This window comes from Bombina bombina, chromosome 6 (genome assembly GCF_027579735.1).
Source record: "Bombina bombina isolate aBomBom1 chromosome 6, aBomBom1.pri, whole genome shotgun sequence".
Classification (NCBI taxonomy): domain Eukaryota; kingdom Metazoa; phylum Chordata; class Amphibia; order Anura; family Bombinatoridae; genus Bombina; species Bombina bombina.
The window spans coordinates 543,489,990-543,511,124 of record NC_069504.1 but is presented as its reverse complement, the minus strand read 5'-3'; the positions used below and the strand labels follow the sequence as shown (position 1 = coordinate 543,511,124).

Genomic DNA, 21,135 nt, shown 5'->3' with positions numbered 1-21,135 from the left:
CGTCACCTACACCCAATTTGATCTAAATAGTAATGTGTACAGTCTGATTTAAAAAGGTTAGTAGGTCCTTAGAGTGACAGTTTAAGCAAATAATAATCCCTTTATGCTCGTACCTGTACTCTCTGCTATAATAATCCCCATAGTATAATAGCTGACCCCCCCGACTCGGTAAACAAGGGAAAATGCATCCTAGGGTACCTGTTCCCGAATTATTATAAGAAATGAATATCCAATCATAGAAGCATAGTTTAATCCACTGTCCAGATAATTTACTACTAGTTACAATATATTATAATCTGCTTCTATTTAGCTAAAAATATTCCTTACACCCTTGATCTCAATAATAATAACCCCAATTTTGTATATTCTTAATATTCATGGTCCAAGAGTGGCTGTATATTAAAATGGGAAATAGTCAGACATAAAAATAAAAGAGGTTTGTTATTAATTGGTTAGGTTAATCACTTATCAATATTTGTATTTATGTCTAAAAGTGCTATACCCTATATCTATGTGATACTATACAAGAGGTATACGGTTGAAATTATGTACCATTATGCTGCTTAAATCTAAAAATAATGTACCGCATGCTAAAACTTTGGGATATGTGTTGGACTATATTGACATTCCATTATACGGACATATGCTTATGTCCATGACTATATTGTAACCTTACCTATGTTCATAAGTTTTATAACCTCAATAAAAATATAAATTAAAAAATATATATATCTCACTCAAATACACAAAATGTGTTCAGCTTTATGAGCCTTTGTTGAGACTATGTTACAGGGCAAATTAATGATACACACATGATATAATATATGTTGTAATATCATCAATAAGTGTAGATGGTTTTTAAAGGGATCATAGAAGTCACCCTTTTCCATACTCACATACATAGCATTATTATGAGTTAGAATGCGCTTTTCCTAATTTACATTTGTGTTAGCGGACCTGAATTATCATGCTAGTTGGGTGTTCCATTACAGGGCCAATATTGTGTATGATTATTATTTGTTAAATGAATAGTTAGAGGAAGGACATCTCAGATATGCATAAGCTCATGGAATGTGGAGCTGCTGTTTTAGGGCAAGAGAATGGGTCTGTAAATTAGTGAATGTGAGTGACAGTGAGTTTAAGTAAGGATGCTCGTGGATATTGAGTGGAAAAGTGAAAACAGGATTGAATACAGAATTATTAAATACAGAATAGCAATTTATTCAGAGTCCACAACAAGATTCAAAAACAAATTTGTGACACATTGAAAAAGTCATTGAGAACATTACGATAAATTGCATACGACAAAATGACCTCTGTATTTCTAGTCTATTCTTTTCATGACTAAATGTTCTACTAATTCTTCATACATCTTCAATTTTCTCACCCAATCTTACTTTACCCTCTCATTTATTTCCACTCTTATATGCAATTAATGTTATGCACGTTTTTATTTAAACTCACACTCAGTTTCTTATACCGTTTTGTGAATTTTATCACTGTCTGAAAAAGAATGTAACCATCTTAAAGGGATAGGACACCCACATTTTTCTTTCAAGATTCAGACAGAGCATGTGATTTTATGCTCTGTATTTATCTAATTGTCTTCATTCACTTGGTATCATAGGTATGCTCAGGAGTAGCAATGCATTACTGGGAGCTAGCTGCTGATTGGTGGCTGCACACAAATCCCTCTTCTTATTGATTCAGATATGTTCAGCTAGCTTCCAGTGGTGCATAGCTGCCCCTTCAACAAAGGATAAAAAGAGAATTAAGTGAATTGGATAATAGAAATAAATTAAAAGTTGTTAAAAATTGCATGCTCTTTCTGAATCATGAAAGAAAATTGGGTATCACATCCCTTTAAGAATCATCACATACAGCTCTCTCTTACAAGCATCTTTCACGAACTGGCTTGCACAATATCTGAGCAGCCTAAGTATAAATCTATGCACCTCGGCCTAATGTGTATTAGAGAATAACCCAATATCTACAAGCATGAAATGCTGCACATCAAATAGCTAAATTAGTCTATTTAGGTTTTCTTCATTTTAAAGAAAACCTAGTTTACAGAATTAGTTTTTTGGCCTGTTTATTAGGTGCGGGACAAGCACTGTTTTTATACAAAAGTGGTGTTTAATCTCTTTAAAATATAAATAGTAAGAACATATTTTAATTAATTTGCATTACAGATATATATGTTATGAAAGTGCTTTGTAAGGTACATAGAATTTGATTGGTTCTTCAACATTCTTTAAAGTTCTGGCACTAAATATACAATTTATGACAACATTAGGTTCACTTTAAAATGCGTATAAACAATATATTATAAATGTGTTATAAACTAGTGTTAATAAATGTATACTTACTTGCTGATAATTAGTGTTTCCTCACCATTAATCCAGACTCTTACAATTTCCCCATAGAGTTTATTGTAGTAATTTGTGGAATTGCCTATTCCAGTCCATAGAAATCTAGCATAGGAAAGAAGAGGACCGAGTCCCATGCAGTATGACGGACCTGAAGATATAGAGTACAAAATACTTATAAGTGGAATCTCATTAAAATGTTAAATATTAAAACAATATAAAAACATCTGCTGTTAAACTAACTTCTATCACATTAGCAACTAGAACTGCAATACAGATATAGTTTATTGATCAACAATTAATACATTAAGCCTGCTTTATTTATTTCTAAAACAAGATAAGCTATGTTTGAATTTATTTCTATTATCAAATTGACTCTGTCCCCTTGTTATTCTTTGTTGCAAAGCAGGTAGAAAGGTGTAATAGTGTGCACATGATTGGAGCAATTTTTTGGCAGCAGTTTTATGACTGTGATACATTTGCAAGAACAGTAGGTGAGAGCAGTGTCATGTACTGCTTCAGCAATCTATCTAGATATCTCTTCAACACACAATACCATGAGAACAAAGTCAATTTGATAATAGAAGTAAATTTAAAAAAAAAATTTGTATCATTGTCTGAGGACCTGATGATGAAATTTGCTAGCATAGATAGAAATGATACAAAATCTTTAATGCTTTTTTGGAGGATTATATTGTAATATATGTGTCTCTCCTTCACATCCAGAACCTACATAGTGAAAAAACAGGCACCTCACAGTTCTGACGAGACTTGTTAGATAATCTCACCACAGCATAGAGGTTTAGATCATCAGACCCAAAATCACAAAAGAAAGAACTGAGGTTTTATGTCCCTTTAAAGGGACAGTCTACTCCAAAATTTTTATTTTTTAAAAAGATAGACAGTCCCCAGTTTTGCACAACCAATACAGTTATAGTAATATACATTTTACCTCGGTGATTACCTTGTATCTAAGATTGCACCTTATTTCAGTGCTAGTACAGTCTTGCATTTAGCCAATTAGTGCTGACACATGAATAACTCCATGGGAGTGAGTGCAATGTTATCTATATGGCCCACAGGAATGAGCCCTGAGATAAAGGCGGCCTGCAGGGGCTTAGAAACAGGCAGGGATTTAGAGGTTTAAAGGTTATAAAGTATTTTAATGTAACAATATTGGTTGTGCAAATCTGTGGAATGGGTTTAAAAAGGCGTTATCTATTTTTAAAATGAATTAAATCCCTTATTCCTCTTTTCCTTTAACACTTCCAGTCCTCTTCCAGCTGCAGAGTATAAAATGTATGATAAATTGATCATTTTTTTGTTTCTTTTTGTAAGTTAAAGTGCCATGAAACGTGTTGAGAACTGTGCATATCCTAAAAGGGCTAATTAAGTAAAAATATTTTGCATAATTTTTTTCAAAAAATTTGCTGGCAAGTATTTTAAAATAATTTTCAAAAAATCAGCAAAATTAATAACATAGTCAGGCTGTCTGGAGTAGACTGCTCCACCCTCCTTATCAGTGTTTAGACACAGGCATTGTATTTCAACTGAGTTCACAGCTTTTAGGTATGCTCCAGCAGTTAATAACTATGCACTTTTGCATTCTACCAAAGCAACAGCAGATATAGATACAGCCATAGAAGAAAATGTGTGGGGGGAGTTAGAGCTGTATATTTCGGAAACTTAAAAGAAAGGGTTAATGGCGAGGCACTGCAGTATAAATTTGCAGGTAAAGTAATTAAAGTACATATTATTATATTTTTGTCTGTATCCCAACTTGTTTTATGTCCCTTTAGCCTTTTAACGCCGTTATGCCGTTCTATTCCGTCATATTTACACTGGGCTTTAAAGCCGTTATGACGGAATAGAACGTCATAACAAACGACTGTCCTGAAGCCTTCTGTGCTTCAAGGACTTGATCGCGGTCTGTAGGGCGTTCCAAGGGTTGTAGGGACGCCCCCCAGATGCGATCCAATAATTGAAATCTCGCGATCGTATGCACGATCGCGTAGTTTCAATTTGTCTACATTGGAACAAGTGTTCCGATGTAGGCACTTTAACCCTGTCACGAAAGGGTTAATTAGCTGTGTTTGCTATTTAAAACCACAACCCATCAAAATAGGCTAAGCTTGCAGAAAGATTAGACATCCCTTTCTAATCACTCAAATGCCTCTCTTTCTTATCTCTGTCTCTATACAATACTTAGAAAGAACAATTTAAAATGAACATTTTAGAATTGTATCTCTCCCACTAGCTCCTAGGAGTGCAATATATTATGCTTGGTGTGTATAAATAGCTTGTCAATAGCCTATACTTAAATGGACATTATACACTAGCTTCCTCTTTGTATAAATGTTTTGTAGATGATCCATTTATATAGCCAATCTGGGTGTGTGTTTGTAAAAATGTATAGTTTAGCTTATTTTTAAATAACATTGTGCTTATTTTCAGACTCCTAACCGAGCCCCAAAGTTTTAGATGTATACTGATGTATACAGACTTCAGACTCCTTCTGTTTGTATAATGAGTCTTTTCATATGCAGAGGAGGGTTCTGCTATCAGCCCCTTTCAGTGGGTGTCCCAGGCTTATCTCATTAACAGTGTTAAATTGGGAACTTCTAAGAAAGTTTTGAAAAACAATGTACACTGGATTTTTATATCAGTTATCTGTGCATATTATTCTTTATAGTAGTGTCTATTACATGCAGTTATCCCTTTAAATATAGGGATAGGTAGGGATATCACAGACAAAATCAGCTATTTCATAAGTCAATATAATGGTAAAGTATCTATATGTAAACAATTTAATTCACCCCCAGTGGGTAAAATGGGAGAACATTTTGAAGTAAACTGTCCCTTTAAATCTCCACTGACACCGTTTGTCATGGTTTTGCAATCAATATGAATGCCCTTAGTCTGTCTCACTCCTTCTCTTTTCCTATTTCACCTTATAAGCTCCACTTACTTTTTAAAGCAAAATTATAATAAAAAAAAATAATATTTTGTATCTAAAATCGAAAACTTGCATTTAAATATAATGTTTAAAATATATGACATTGTTTTGTTTTTTTCAATGGCTGTTCTTGTGTTGAATAAACTAACTTTTTTATGGGAGGTGCTCCTGTCAACCAGTGAGCTGTAGAGTCCCAAGATTCATTTGTACACAATCACCCACTTTTTGTTAGTTTCCCTTTAAAGGGATAGTAAAGAGCAAACATGTTATTGTTTAAAAAGATAGATAATCCCTTTAGTTACCATTCCCCAGTTTTGCAAAACCAACACTATTCTAGAAATATATATATGAAATACATGAACTAACGTCCTCTAGCTGTGAAAAACTGTCAAATGCATTCAGATAAGAGGTGGCCTTCAGGGCTTAGAAATTAGCATAAGAGCCTACCTAGGTTTAGTTTTCAACTAAGAATACCAAGAGAACAAAGCAAATTTGGTGATAAAGGTAAATTGAAAAGTTGTTTAAAAGTATATGCCCTATCTGAATCATGAACGTTTAATTTGGACTTTACTGTCCCTTTACATCAAACAGCTTTTACTTAAAGGGACACTAAACCTAAAGTTTGTCTTTAATGATTCAGATATGATTCAGATAGAGCATGAAATTAAGCAACTTTATAATTTACTCCTATGACCAATTTTTCTTCATTTTTTTGCTATCTTTATTTAAAAAGCAGGAATATAAAGCTTAAGAGCCTGGCCCATTTTTGGTTGAGAACCTGGGCTATGCTTGCTTATTGGTTTGTTAAATGTAGCCACCAATCAGCAAGCACTATCCAGGGTGCTGAACCTAAAATGGGCTGACTGATAAGCTTTAAATTCCTGCTTTTTAAATAAAGATAGCAAGAGAACAAATACAAATTGATAGTAGGTGTAAATTAAAATTGCTTAAAATTGCATGCTCCAACTGAATCATTAAAGGAAACATTTGGGTTTAGTATCCATTTAACCCTTTTACATGAACTAAATGAACACATTTGACGACTGCTATTTTATATGCATAACAAAAACTAAAATTGTGTATCATCATCTGATTCTATATCTCATTGCTTCTCTCCTCTCTTTCTATTCTACGCAACATTTTCTCAGATTCACTTTTATTGGTCACATACGGCTAGATTTGGAGTTTTGTCGGTAACGACCCAAAAAACTAACGCCGGCTTTTTTCTGGCCGCACCATAAAAATTACTCTGGTATTGAGAGTCCACATAAAGGCTGCGTTAGGCTCCAAAAAAGGAGCGTAGAGCATTTTTAACGCAGCTTCAACTCTCGATACCAGAGTTGCTTACGGACGCGGCCAGCCTCAAAAACGTGCTCGTGCACGATTCCCCCATAGGAAACAATGGGGCTGTTTGAGCTGAAAAAAACCCAAACACCTGCAAAAAAGCCGCGTTCAGCTCCTAACGCAGCCCCATTGTTTGCTATGCGGTAACCCTTCCTACGTCTGCACTTAACACTCTAACATGTACCCCGAGTCTAAACACCCCTAACCTTACACTTATTAACCCCTAATCTGCCGCCCCCGCTATCGCTGACCCCTGCATATTATTATTAACCCCTAATCTGCCACTCCGTAAACCGCCGCTACTTACATTATCCCTATGTACCCCTAATCTGCTGCCCTAACATCGCCGACCCCTATATTATATTTATTAACCCCTAATCTGCCCCCCACAACGTCGCCTCCACCCCTAATCTGCCGACCGGACCTGAGCGCTACTATAATAAAGTTATTAACCCCTAATCCGCCTCACTAACCCTATAATAAATAGTATTAACCCCTAATCTGCCTTCCCTAACATCGCCGACACCTAACTTCAAACATTAACCCCTAATCTGCCGACCGGAGCTCACCGCTATTCTAATAAATGTATTAACCCCTAAAGCTAAGTCTAACCCTAACACTAACACCCCCCTAAGTTAAATATAATTTAAATCTAACGAAATTAATTAACTCTTATTAAATAAATTATTCCTATTTAAAGCTAAATACTTACCTGTAAAATAAATCCTAATATAGCTACAATATAAATTATAATTATATTATAGCTATTTTAGGATTTATATTTATTTTACAGGTAACTTTGTATTTATTTTAACCAGGTACAATAGCTATTAAATAGTTAAGAACTATTTAATAGCTAAAATAGTTAAAATAATTACAAATTTACCTGTAAAAGAAATCCTAACCTAAATTACAAATAAACCTAACACTAGACTATCAATAAATTAATTAAATAAACTACCTACAATTACCTACAATTAACCTAACACTACACTATCAATAAATTAATTAAATACAATTGCTACAAATAAATACAATTAAATAAACTAGCTAAAGTACAAAAAATAAAAAAGAACTAAGTTACAAAAAATAAAAAAATATTTACAAACATAAGAAAAATATTACAACAATTTTAAACTAATTACACCTATTCTAAGTCCCCTAATAAAATAACAAAGCCCCCCAAAATAAAAAAATGCCCTACCCTATTCTAAATTACTAAAGTTCAAAGCTCTTTTACCTTACCAGCCCTGAACAGGGCCCTTTGCGGGGCATGCCCCAAGAAATACAGCTCTTTTGCCTGTAAAAAAAAACATACAATACCCAAGCCCCCCAACATTACAACCCACCACCCACATACCCCTAATCTAACCCAAACCCCCCTTAAATAAACCTAACACTAAGCCCCTGAAGATCATCCTACCTTGTCTTCACCTCACCGGGTATCACACCGATCCGTCCAGAAGAGCTCCTCCGATGTCCTGATCCAAGCCCAAGCGGGGGGCTGAAGAGGTCCATGATCCGGCTGAAGTCTTCATTCAAGTGGGGCAGAAGAGGTCTTCCATCCGATTGAAGTCTTCATCCAAGCGGCATCCATCCGGAGCGAAGCGGCAGCATCCTGAAGACCTCCACCGGGGAACATCCATCCTGGCCGACGACTGAACGACGAATGACGGTTCCTTTAAATGACGTCATCCAAGATGGCGTCCCTCCAATTCCGATTGGCTGATAGGATTCTATCAGCCAATTGGAATTAAGGTAGGAATATTCTGATTGGCTGATGGAATCAGCCAATCAGAATCAAGTTCAATCCGATTGGCTGATCCAATCAGCCAATCAGATTGAGCTTGCATTCTATTGGCTGATCGGAACAGCCAATAGAATGCGAGCTCAATCTGATTGGCTGATCGGATCAGCCAATCGGATTGAACTTGATTCTGATTGGCTGATTCCATCAGCCAATCAGAATATTCCTACCTTAATTCCGATTGGCTGATAGAATCCTATCAGCCAATCGGAATTCGAGGGACGCCATCTTGGATGACGTCATTTAAAGGAACCGTCATTCGTCGTTCAGTCGTCGGCCAGGATGGATGTTCCGCGGTGGAGGTCTTCAGGATGCTGCCGCTTCGCTCCGGATGGATGCCGCTTGAATGAAGACTTCAATCGGATGGAAGACCTCTTCTGCCCCGCTTGGATGAAGACTTCAGCCGGATCATGGACCTCTTCAGCCCCCCGCTTGGGCTTGGATCAGGACATCGGAGGAGCTCTTCTGGACGGATCGGTGTGATACCCGGTGAGGTGAAGACAAGGTAGGATGATCTTCAGGGGCTTAGTGTTAGGTTTATTTAAGGGGGGTTTGGGTTAGATTAGGGGTATGTGGGTGGTGGGTTGTAATGTTGGGGGGCTTGGGTATTGTATGTTTTTTTTTACAGGCAAAAGAGCTGTATTTCTTGGGGCATGCCCCGCAAAGGGCCCTGTTCAGGGCTGGTAAGGTAAAAGAGCTTTAAACTTTAGTAATTTAGAATAGGGTAGGGCATTTTTTTATTTTGGGGGGCTTTGTTATTTTATTAGAGGGCTTAGAGTAGGTGTAATTAGTTTAAAATTGTTGTAATATTTTTCTTATGTTTGTAAATATTTTTTTATTTTTTGTAACTTAGTTCTTTTTTATTTTTTGTACTTTAGCTAGTTTATTTAATTGTATTTATTTGTAGCAATTGTATTTAATTAATTTATTGATAGTGTAGTGTTAGGTTAATTGTAGGTAATTGTAGGTAGTTTATTTAATTAATTTATTGATAGTCTAGTGTTAGGTTTATTTGTAACTTAGGTTAGGATTTCTTTTACAGGTAAATTTGTAATTATTTTAACTATTTTAGCTATTAAATAGTTCTTAACTATTTAATAGCTATTGTACCTGGTTAAAATAAATACAAAGTTACCTGTAAAATAAATATAAATCCTAAAATAGCTATAATTATAATTTATATTGTAGCTATATTAGGATTTATTTTACAGGTAAGTATTTAGCTTTAAATAGGAATAATTTATTTAATAAGAGTTAATTAATTTCGTTAGATTTAAATTATATTTAACTTAGGGGGGTGTTAGTGTTAGGGTTAGACTTAGCTTTAGGGGTTAATACATTTATTAGAATAGCGGTGAGCTCCGGTCGGCAGATTAGGGGTTAATGTTTGAAGTTAGGTGTCGGCGATGTTAGGGAGGGCAGATTAGGGGTTAATACTATTTATTATAGGGTTAGTGAGGCGGATTAGGGGTTAATAACTTTATTATAGTAGCGCTCAGGTCCGGTCGGCAGATTAGGGGTTAATAAGTGTAGGCAGGTGGAGGCGACGTTGAGGGGGGCAGATTAGGGATTAATAAATATAATATAGGGGTCGCGGTTTTAGGGGCAGCAGATTAGGGGTACATAAGGATAACGTAGGTGGCGGCGCTTTGCGGTCAGCAGATTAGGGGTTAATAAGTGTAGGCAGGTGGAGGTGATGTTGTGGGGGGCAGGTTAGGGGTTAATAAATATAATACAGGGGTCGGCGGTGTTAGGGGCAGCAGATTAGGGGTACATAAGTATAACGTAGGTGGCGGTCGGCAGATTAGGGGTTAAAAAAAAATTTTCGAGTGTCGGCGATGTGGGGGGGGGGCCTCGGTTTAGGGGTACATAGGTAGTTTATGGGTGTTAGTGTACTTTAGAGCACAGTAGTTAAGAGCTTTATAAACCGGCGTTAGCCCAGAAAGCTCTTAACTACTGACTTTTTTCCTGCGGCTGGAGTTTTGACGTTAGATGTCTAACGCTCACTTCAGAAACGACTCTAAATACCGGAGTTATAAAAATCCCATTGAAAAGATAGGATACGCAATTTACGTAAGGGGATCTGCGGTATGGAAAAGTCGCGGCTGAAAAGTGAGCGTTAGACCCTATTTTGAGTGACTCCAAATACCGGCGGTAGCCTAAAACCAGCGTTAGGAGCCTCTAACGCTGGTTTTCATGGCTACCGCCAAACTCTAAATCTAGGCCATAATGATTTAAAGGTTCACCCAGCTCATTGTCATACTCACTTCTCGACAAACAATCCCACATTTATCCTTTATCATGCTTTAAAGGGACAGTCTACACTAGAATTGTTATTGTTTTTGAAAATAGATAATCCCCTTTATTACCTATTTCCTAGTTTTGCCTAACCAACACAGTTATATTAATACACTTTTTACCTCAGTGATTGCCTTGTATCTACGCCTCTGCAGACTGCCCCCTTAATTCAGTTCTTTTGACAGACTTGCATTTCAGCCAATCAGTGCTTACTCCACGTGCGTGAGCACAGTGTTATCTATATGAGTCACATGAACTAACACCCTCTAGTGGCGAACAACTGTCAAAATGCATTCAGTTTAGAGGCGGTATTCAAGGTCTAAGAAATAAGCATATAAACCTCCTAGGTTTAGCTTTTAACTAAGAATACCAAGAGTACAAAGCAAATTTGATGATAAAAGTAAATTGGAAAGTTGTTTTAAATTGCATTCCCTATCTGAATCATGAAAGTTCATTTTGGACTAGACTGTCCCTTTAAAGCAATTCATGCACTTCAATACTTAGCATTTGTTAAACGGGAATTCATGGTGCAGGTGGCAGGTATCTTACAAATTAAAAATTTATAAAAAATAAACTTTTATATTTTAAAGGGACATTCCAGCCAAAATTGAAATCCACATGGATGCATTTAATTTTTGAATAGAAGCATTTTTGTATTATACATGTATTACCAAAAATACTAATAAAAGCTATAGCTGTTTCAAAAATGTACTTAAGTATGCACCGTGCACCAGCATTTTAAACACAGCACTTGCTCAGAGAGCCTAAGGTGCTTGTTCCATCTGGTAATGACTCAATTTGTTAATTGCTAATATAATACAAGCCCCAATGATGCTCTGAGCAGCTGCACTATTTAAAATGCTGGTGCACTGAGAATATCTAGTGATGCTTCACATGCACGTGCAGAGAAATATGCTAACATTAAAACAATCATACTTTTTTTAGTAGAAGCATTTTTGCCAATACAAGTAACTTGTACAATGTTTCCATTCAAAGATGTAATTTATCTATGTTATTATTATTTTTTTATTATTATTATTATTATTTATTATTATTATTATATCAATGTGCATTTACATTTTGATCAGATTGTCCCTTTAATGCAGTAACTGTCTAACAGAAGTGATCTATAAAACGTATTGTATCAGGAAACAAATAATTGTGCACAAGTCTCTTTTGCCCATATAGATAACACTTACAAAAATCTTGCTGACAAGTACAAGCCTCGACCATCTTGATGAGCAAACGCTGATTCATTCAGCACAGAAATGTCCCATAAGAAAATTGCGAACAGTGGTATTTATAGTATAACCAGGATGGGGAGCCTATGATTTGCTATCTGAATACAGCCATGGAGACAGTTTTATGCCATACCTTAAATAGGGAGCGTAAGATAAATAGGCTAAAAGGACAAGGAATAAGGGAAACCAAAAATAAGTGAAAAACTGAGAAAGCTACAGAGGGTGAGGAAAAGGTGAAAGATGGAATGAAAACAATGATTAAAAAGTAAATGATAAAGACACATGAAGAGAGAATAAGGAGGGGTGGAGAAGAAGATAAAAGGGGTTATAGTAAGTATGGTACATTGTTTACAAAATAATATTTTACAAATAGGAATGTCAAGGTTTTATATGTTGTGTTTAAATGACCCATGGTAGAAACCAATGTCATAACCCTGCAAGAAACATACATTTAATGTTTACTCACGTAGTGACATCACACAGTCACATGATTTTACCAGACATTCTTCAGATAACACATTTGAAGAGGAAAACATATTTTAAAGGAATAAATATTAGTAAGTTTTCCAGTCATATTTCATATGTTCCTGGTTTTATCATTTGTATCTATACACAATGAGAACGTGTGAAACAGTCTAGGAGATGAAGAATACAATTTCTAGTTTAATAATCTGCTGAAACTGACAATATTAGCTCTAATTTGCTCCTTTCCGCATTAATCTATAGCTCTCACAATGGGAACTGGTATATCTGGATAAAGAGAATATGTTTTATTCACCTTCCCCAAAAATATACTATACCAGCCATGTTCCCCACATTAACATGACTGGCATGAGGGTATCTGACATATGTTGGAGCCAGGGTAATCTGAGGTTATCATCTTTCTGGTGTTAGGATCAAGTGTATTGACACAATGCTTTTGTTATTGTAGCTGTTGTCTCTGTTTCTTTTTTAATACCCATTTTTACTGTCTCTTTTGTTTGCTGCTTTCTCAGACTACCTCTTAACTTACTATAATAAATTATTTACTTCTAATCAATATTAGAGGAAAATGTAGGTGAAAATTAAACTTTCACAGTTCAGACAGAGTGTTAAATTAAAAAAAGCAAAAAAACAACACCAAATAAACTTCTCTATGTTGAAACCTAAGCCCTTTATACAAGAACATACTGGGCAAAGTCTCAGGGTCATATATGTGTCTGAAGCACAATAGCGCCACAGAGTTTGTAATAATATTAACAATTGTCTACCTGAGCGGACTTTAGAATGTTCTCTTGGAAATTAGCTAGGTGCGGAGAAAGGAGGTGCATTTTATTAAAGACGTACATTGTATTTTTGTATGATTGGATAAGTTGTCTGAAACATGAAAGTTTAATTTTAACCTCCATATACATTTAATAACTAACATTTTTAATTTGCTTTATTCTCTTGGTATCTTTTATTTAAAAGCCTATCTATTTAGGCTCAGGAGCAGCAATGCAGTAGTGGGAGCTAGCTCAGGTGAGCCAATGGCAAGAGGCATATATGTACAGCCACCAATCGGCAGCTAAGTCCCAGTAGTGCATTGCTGCTTCTAAGCCTACCTAATTAGGCTTTCAAACAAAGGATACCAAGAGAATAAAGCAAATTAGACAATAGACATAAATTGAAGTTGTTTAAAATTGGATGCTCAGTCTGAATCATGACAGTAACATTTTTACTTTACCATCCTTTTAAAGGGACAGTCTATTTGAAAATGTGTATTGTTTAAAAAGATATCCCTTTATTACAAATTCCCCAGGTTTACATATCCAATACTGCTTTTTATCTCCTTTATTACCTGTATCTAAGCTCCTGCAGATTACCCTTTATCTCTCTTTTTTTTTTTTTAGCCAATTAGTGCTGCTTCATGTATGTTTTACTAATGAGAGGGAGCACAATGTTATCTATATGGCACACATGATCTTGCACTATCTGTCTGTGTATAAAATTCACTGAAGTAAGAGGTTTCTGCAGGGGCTTAGAAACAGGCAGGGATTTAGATATTTAGAGGTTATGAAGTAAATCAAAGGGACACTGAACCCAAATTTTTCTTTTGTGATTCAGATGGAGCAAGCAATTTTAACCAACTTTCTAATTTACTCCTATTATCAATTGTTCTTCGTTCTCTTGCTTTCTTTATTTGAAAAAGAAGGCATCTAAGCTAAATAGCCAGCCAATTATTTGTGGTTCAGAACCATGGACAGCACTTGCTTATTGGTGCTGTTCAATCAGCAAGGACAACCCAGGTTGTTAACCAAAAATGGGCCAGCATCTAAACTTAAATTATTGCTTTTCAAATAAAGATACCACGAGAATAAAGAAAATGTGTCAATAGGAGTAAATTAGAAAGATGCTTAAAATTGCATGCTCTATCTGAATCATGAAATAAAAAAATTGGGTACAATGTCCCTTTAATTGAGCAATGTTGGTTGTGCAAAGCTGGGGAATGGGTAGTAAATATGTTATCTATTGTTATAAACAATAAACAAAATCAAGTAGACTTTCCTTTTAATGCAACATTAACATCTGATCAAAGGTTTATTGTATCTTTTTATGTGAAAACTATTTCAGAAAATCTTGCAAACCAAAGGACTTCACATATCATAAAAAACGAACATAAAAATAGAGAGAACCTGTGGATATAAATGATGTCATCTGTATAAGAGTATGTTCATGTGCACTAAAATGAGATCTTTCTGGAACAGTGGTTGAAATTAAAAGAAAAAAAAGTGCTGTATGAAACAACCATATGATAATAGGTTGTATTAACTAAGGGAAATACTTCTTACTATAGTGAAAATGTTTTTATTTAATAATATAAATATTTGCAAGGATAGATAGACACTTTAGAACTGTAGTATACATAAAGGATATTAACTTTAAAGGGACATTATACAATAGAGTTTTCTTTGCATAAATGTTTTGTAGATGATACATTGATATAGCCCATCTGGTCTGGGAGTGTGTTTGTAACAATGTAGAGTTTTGCTTATTTTTTTAATAACATTGGGCTGATTTCCAGACTATGTTATCTGACTTTAACCTCATCAACAGTGCTAAACTGGGAGCTTCTAAGTACGTTTTTAAAAGGTTTGATACGGCATTTTATATCACTATCTGTGCATAATCTTCTTTATAGTAGTGTCTACTACATGCAGTTATATGAAAATTGGTGTATACTGTCCATTTAACTCCTTTGCTTACCCATGTTCCAAGTGAAAAGTTAAATGCAATTTACCCTTGTGAGGACAATGGATGAAATGAACTTACTTTTCTAGTGACATTTCATCTAATGCTTTTAAATACATTCTAGTTTAGAATGTAAGGCAAGTTTAGCAGCAGCACTATGGACCAATGCTATATGCATATTAGGATTAGAGATGAGTTCAATTCATAGGATTAGGTAAATATTCATGACTTCTTAAATACTGACGTTATTGCTAAAATTCTTGTTAACAGAACTTTATTACACATGAAAGGAGACATCTGAGGGTTGTAGATTTATAAAATCTATATAGATGTATGCAAACTAATGTAATGTAAATATATAGAACTCAATGAATTTGAATTATATTAGGGAATACTAAAATAGCAATTTAAATATATGACATTTTCTTATTAACCTAATCAGCACAGACAGACTATGGCATAATGACAAGCTTGCTCAATATAATATTATCTAATTATACCAATGAAATAGTCCATGCTAATTAATTATACCAGAGTTACTGATGTTTGTCATAAGCCCTGTGTTAAGCATAGTTTAAGGATGCTGTAATACCTAATTAATATGTTTTTATTGCTCTAGTAGTAAAGTCCAGATAAAATACGTTTGAATTTATGTTGAGCTACAAAAATGCTAAGTGATAAAGATGTATTTATTTGTTTTGGAAAATTACACAGTAATTGTGATCTTGGATTAGCATTTTTGCCCTCAGTACCGAAGTACTACAGTTAGCCATGATTTAAAGGGACATAACACCCCCAAAATGTATTTCATGTTTCACATAGGGTGTCAAATTTTAAACAAACTTTCCAATTTACTTCTTTTATCAAATTTACTTTGTTCTCTTGCTTTAAAAAGCAGGTAGGAATGTGTAGGAGTGTGCACGTGACTGGAGCAATATATGGCAGCAGTTTTATGACTATGTTATACATTTGCAAGAACAGTAAGTGACAGCAGTGTCACGTACTGCTCCAGCAATCTATCTAGATACCTCTTCAACATACAATACCATGAGAACAAAGTCAATTTGATAATAGAAGTAAATTGAAATATTTTTTTAGCATTGTCTGAGGACCTGATGATCAAAAACTCACTGCTATGGAGAGAAATTATACAAAATCTTTAGGGCTTTTTTGGAGGATTATATTGTAATATATGTGTCTCCTCCTAACACCCAGAACCTGCATAGGGAAAAAACAGTTCTCAAGCTAAATTTTGCCTTTTAAAATTTCTTGGAGGTTACCTCACAGTACTGAGGAGACGTGTTAGATAATCCCACCACAGTGTCCAGGTTTAGAAATCACAAAAGAAAAGTAATGGGTTTTATGTCCCTTTAAGCATTTCCCACTTTGGGTTGAATCAGTGTAACAGGCTCAGGTTCACCTGCACTTAGAGAGGGGAAGCCTATAAATCTGATGGTAAAACTAAATGCACAATAACTTCTTTATTTAAATACTCATTTTTATTTTACTGGCTCTCACTCCTTATCAGCACAAGTTTTCATATTTCCCGTATTCCTTTTTACCTTTCACACTTCCAGTCCCTCTCACTCCGTCTCAGACCCACTCAGTCCTGCTTAACCAGTGCTGTATTTAGTTTTTGTGTTTTCCTAGTCGCTGGGAAATCTGCTGCCCTCTGACCCTACCCCCCCCAACAACTTTATCTTCTATTTCCTTTATGTAGTTGTCACAGCCAGGCCAGGGATGCGTGAGGTGTCATGAACCCATAGAAGGAATTACTGATGTGTAATAAAAGCATAAATAAAGCATTTAGATGTGGGAATGCATCATGCCATAGTACAGCACCTGTATCATGCTGCCAATGGCCTATGCTAAAACATGCCTCACAGCCCTCACCCTTTCACTCATTTTAGCTTCACATTCATTCTCAGCCCTTTATTCCTCATCACACATTCTGAGCTATCTTTTCAGCCACTCTGTCATATGTTATATGGAAATTGGTCCCTTTAAAGGGACAGTCTACAATAGAATTTGTATTGTTTAAAAAGATACATAATCCCTTTATTACCCATTCCCCAGTTTTGCATTAACAACACAGTTATATTAATATCATTTTTACCTCTTTGATTACCTTGTATCTAAGCATCTTCTGACAGCCCCCTGATCACATGACTGTGACTATTTATTATCTATTGACTTTCATTTAGCATTGTGTTGTGACTAACTTGTATCTAAGCATCTTCTGACCGCCCCTAATCACATGACTTTTAGTTATTATCTATTGACTTGCATTTTAGCCAATTAGTGCAGTGTCTTCCACTAGCCACGGGTGTGATCACAATGCTATCTATATGGCCTACATGAGCTTGCTCTCCCCTACTGTGAAAAGTAAATAAAATAGAAGCGGCTTTCAAGGGCTTAGAAATTATCATATGTGCTTTCCTAGGTTTGCTTTCAACTAGAATACCAAGAGAACAAAGCAAAATTGTTGATAAAAGTAAATTGGAAAGTTGTTTAAAATTAAATGCCCTATTTGAAAAATGAAAGGTTTTTTTGGACTTGACTGTCCCTTTAAATAACTTTCTGTGCCTGAACACAGTGTTATCTATATGGCCCACGTGAACTATCAAGTCTTTTGTTGTGAAAAGCAATTTAAAAAGCATGTGATTAGAGGCAGCCCTCAAGGGCTTAGAAATTAGCATATGAGCCTACCTAGCTTTAGTTTCAACTAAGAATACCAAGAGAATAAAGCAAATTTGATGAAAAAAGTAAATTGGAAAGTTGATTAAAATTACATGTCCTATCTGAATAATGAAAGTTTAATTTTGACTAGACTGTCCCTTTAACTCTTATGCGTACCCATGTTACAAGTGAAGAGTTAAATGCAATTTGCCCTTGTAATGACCTGAGGCTGAGAGATGATGTGAACTTACTTTTCTAGTTACATTTCATCTAATGCTTTTTAATACATTCTAGTTTAGAATTTAAACGCAAAGCATAACTTAGCAGCAGCACTATGGACCAATATTACAAGCATATTAGGATTAGAGATGATTTCAGTTCATAGGATTAGGTAAATATTCATGACTTCTTAAATATTGACATTATTGCTAAAATTCTTGTTAACAGAACTTTACTGCACATGAAAGGAGACATCTAAAGATTGTAGATTTATAAAAAATCTATATAGGTGTATGCAAAATAATGTAATGTACATATATAGAACTCAATGAATTTGAATTATATTAGTAAATACTAAAACAGCAATTTAATTATAGGAAATTTTCTGATTAACCCATTCAGCACAGGCAGTCTCTATAGCATAAGGAAAAGCTTGCACATTATTATATTATCAAATTATATCCATGAAATGATCCGTGCTAATTATACCAGTTACTAATGTTTGTCATAAGCCCTGTGTTAAGCATAGTGGAAGGATACTACAAACCTATTTAATAGGTTTGTTTTTTTCTAGTAAAGTCTTAAAGGGAAATTGTAGCAATTGTTTATCTTTGTTTAAGCTCTCCACTAATAGAGCTTTGGGAGTTGTCTTTTTCAGCCAATAAGCAACAGTATAGGTTACATAACTATATATTGATTTAAAAATAATACATTTTTCCAATGTGCCTGAAGGCTACATTATAGAAATGTTTTGAGTCTAATACTATCAGGAAATTTATAAATGTGCATTTTATAGATTAAAATAAATATATTATAATAAATAATAACCCCTTTTATAGATACAATCTGAAAATATTGTTCTGTGGTTCATTAGTTAGAGACAAGAGTCATATTTACTGATGTCCTTTAGCTTAGCATGAGCACAATGTTAAAATTGGTTTAGATTTTATTAAATTTTAAAAAAGTTTAGCAACTTGTATACAAACATCTTCATTAAAGAGATAAAATACACAATTTACAAATAAAAAAAAAAAACGACTTTCCAACATACTCATATTGTCAAATGTACAATTTTGTATCCTATTTCAAACTTAGGTCCTTTTCAAAAGAGCAAAGTGTTTGCAACAATATTTTAACAAGGTAAATATACAGGGATCAAGGCACATGTTCCTGAGTCTCATTATACTTTCATGCAAGGATCTAATCTTTAACTGAGGAGACCAAGGGAAAGATGTAAATTTAATAATTAGAAATGGGACCATTTTTGGAAATCTGCATGTTCTAACTGAATTGAGAGATTGTTTAATTTTGTCTTCCATGTCCTCTTAAAGTTTCAGGGTATTTTTAAAATACATTTCAACTGGAGTATAATCTACCTTCTCCTAGATAACCTATCACTGATCTATGGAACATTTACCTCAAGATATGCATTTGTTTGATTAAATAATAAAAACAAAAAAACAAACTTAATTTTTACTTTCCATACAATATTAATGAGGGTAAATACAATTGTATACAATACATTGACTCAGCTTTCTGTTATTTTTTTAAGTTAGTACATGGAATGTCCCAAGATGCTACGTATTAGAGTGTAAACAATATCCCCAGTAATAAATAGCTTCTATAAAATAAAATAATACAGAATAAACAATTAAATAAAATACAGGTACAGAACTCTTTATCCAAACAGTTAAGAATTTAGGATAATTTGTAATTTGGAATATTTGTAAATTTGCATCCACTTGGAGATGGGATGGGAACAAGTGTTAACAACATCTTATGTTATTTACACATATTTCACAATACAGCTTATACATGCAATATAAAGGTTGTTTTAGATCATGTTTAATACTTTTGTATACATAGTACCATCAGAAAGACAGTACAGTAACCAGTAAGGTAATAGTTCTTGTTTTAAATAAAGACAAGCATTTACATTTTAAAACACAAAAATGATAGAGGCTGAGAAGATTTTTACTTACTGGTGGGGAAAATGGTAATTTTTAAAAAAAATATTAATGAAAAAGTCTGTTTTCAGAATATTTCTGGATTTTGGAATTCCGGATTTGGGGATTTATTCCTGTATAAAAATACCCTGTATAGCAAATAAATTAACATAAAGTACAGTGACTCATATTATTTTATTGATCACTTTAAAATCACCATTAAGCTAAGAAAAGTAAATAAAAATAAATAATAATAATAATTATTTACCTGGTATAGAAGAAGTTTCTTCATAATTCCAGACAATAATGAGCAAGAAGATGAAAAGCAGAACGGAAGCAGCAGTTGCAGGTACAACACGGGGAAAAACATCAGTGATGTTATTTTGCATTGTATTAAAAACGTCCAAAATCATTGTTTTTCCAATTGCTCCCTTTACTTCACCTCAGGTAGTGAGAGATCTACTGCAGCAGGTTTCTAAAGTCCTGGTGTCCTTTTGATTCTGCAAATAACAGAAGATATGAGTTGCATGCTGGGATTTGAGGGCTTTTGACATCTTACCCCCTTTTTATATTTTGAGAATCTTCTAGATAAGAGTAAAATTAGTCAAAATAAGGAGATAACTTTTCTACCACAAAGGTTTAATAAATTGGTGTCGTACGTTTTTGTTTCTTTGATTGTATAAGTGGCAAACCAGCTGCTTGGATGAATGCCCTTGACACTACAAGTATGAGCAACATGACCTCTTTAACAGTTCATAGAAGATGTGTTTTTTTATGACAGTACTATAACATCATTTTCTCTTACAAATATCTAAATGACGCAAGAAAGGGTCACATAATTAAATTATTGTATAAAATGGGCATTCTAATGTAAAATTAAAATGCTACATTTAAAATTAAAATGCTAGAGTAGCTTCAGGCTGTAATATTTAACGGTGCATAAATGTTGACCGCACAGTTAAATATTTATGGTGCGGGCGGGAGGTGGTTACTGGTAGGGGACCTTATCGGCTACGTATTATTCCTACCTTTATTTTTCTTAATACCCCTATTATCTCTATTAACC

General features: G+C 34.5%; 1 protein-coding gene across 1 annotated transcript in view; it reads right to left on the bottom strand.

Moving 5' to 3' along the window:
* LOC128665164 (aromatase) overlaps positions 1-20,482 on the bottom strand; it is a 77,434-nt gene extending 56,952 nt beyond the window's left edge. The window contains exons 1-2 of the mRNA XM_053719898.1: positions 20,338-20,482; positions 2,370-2,520 (exon numbers count right to left, since the gene is read on the bottom strand). Of these exons, the coding sequence (XP_053575873.1) occupies positions 2,370-2,520; positions 20,338-20,482 (296 nt within the window). The remainder of the gene's footprint in view (positions 1-2,369; positions 2,521-20,337) is intronic.
* Between the last annotated feature and the right edge of the window lie 653 nt (positions 20,483-21,135).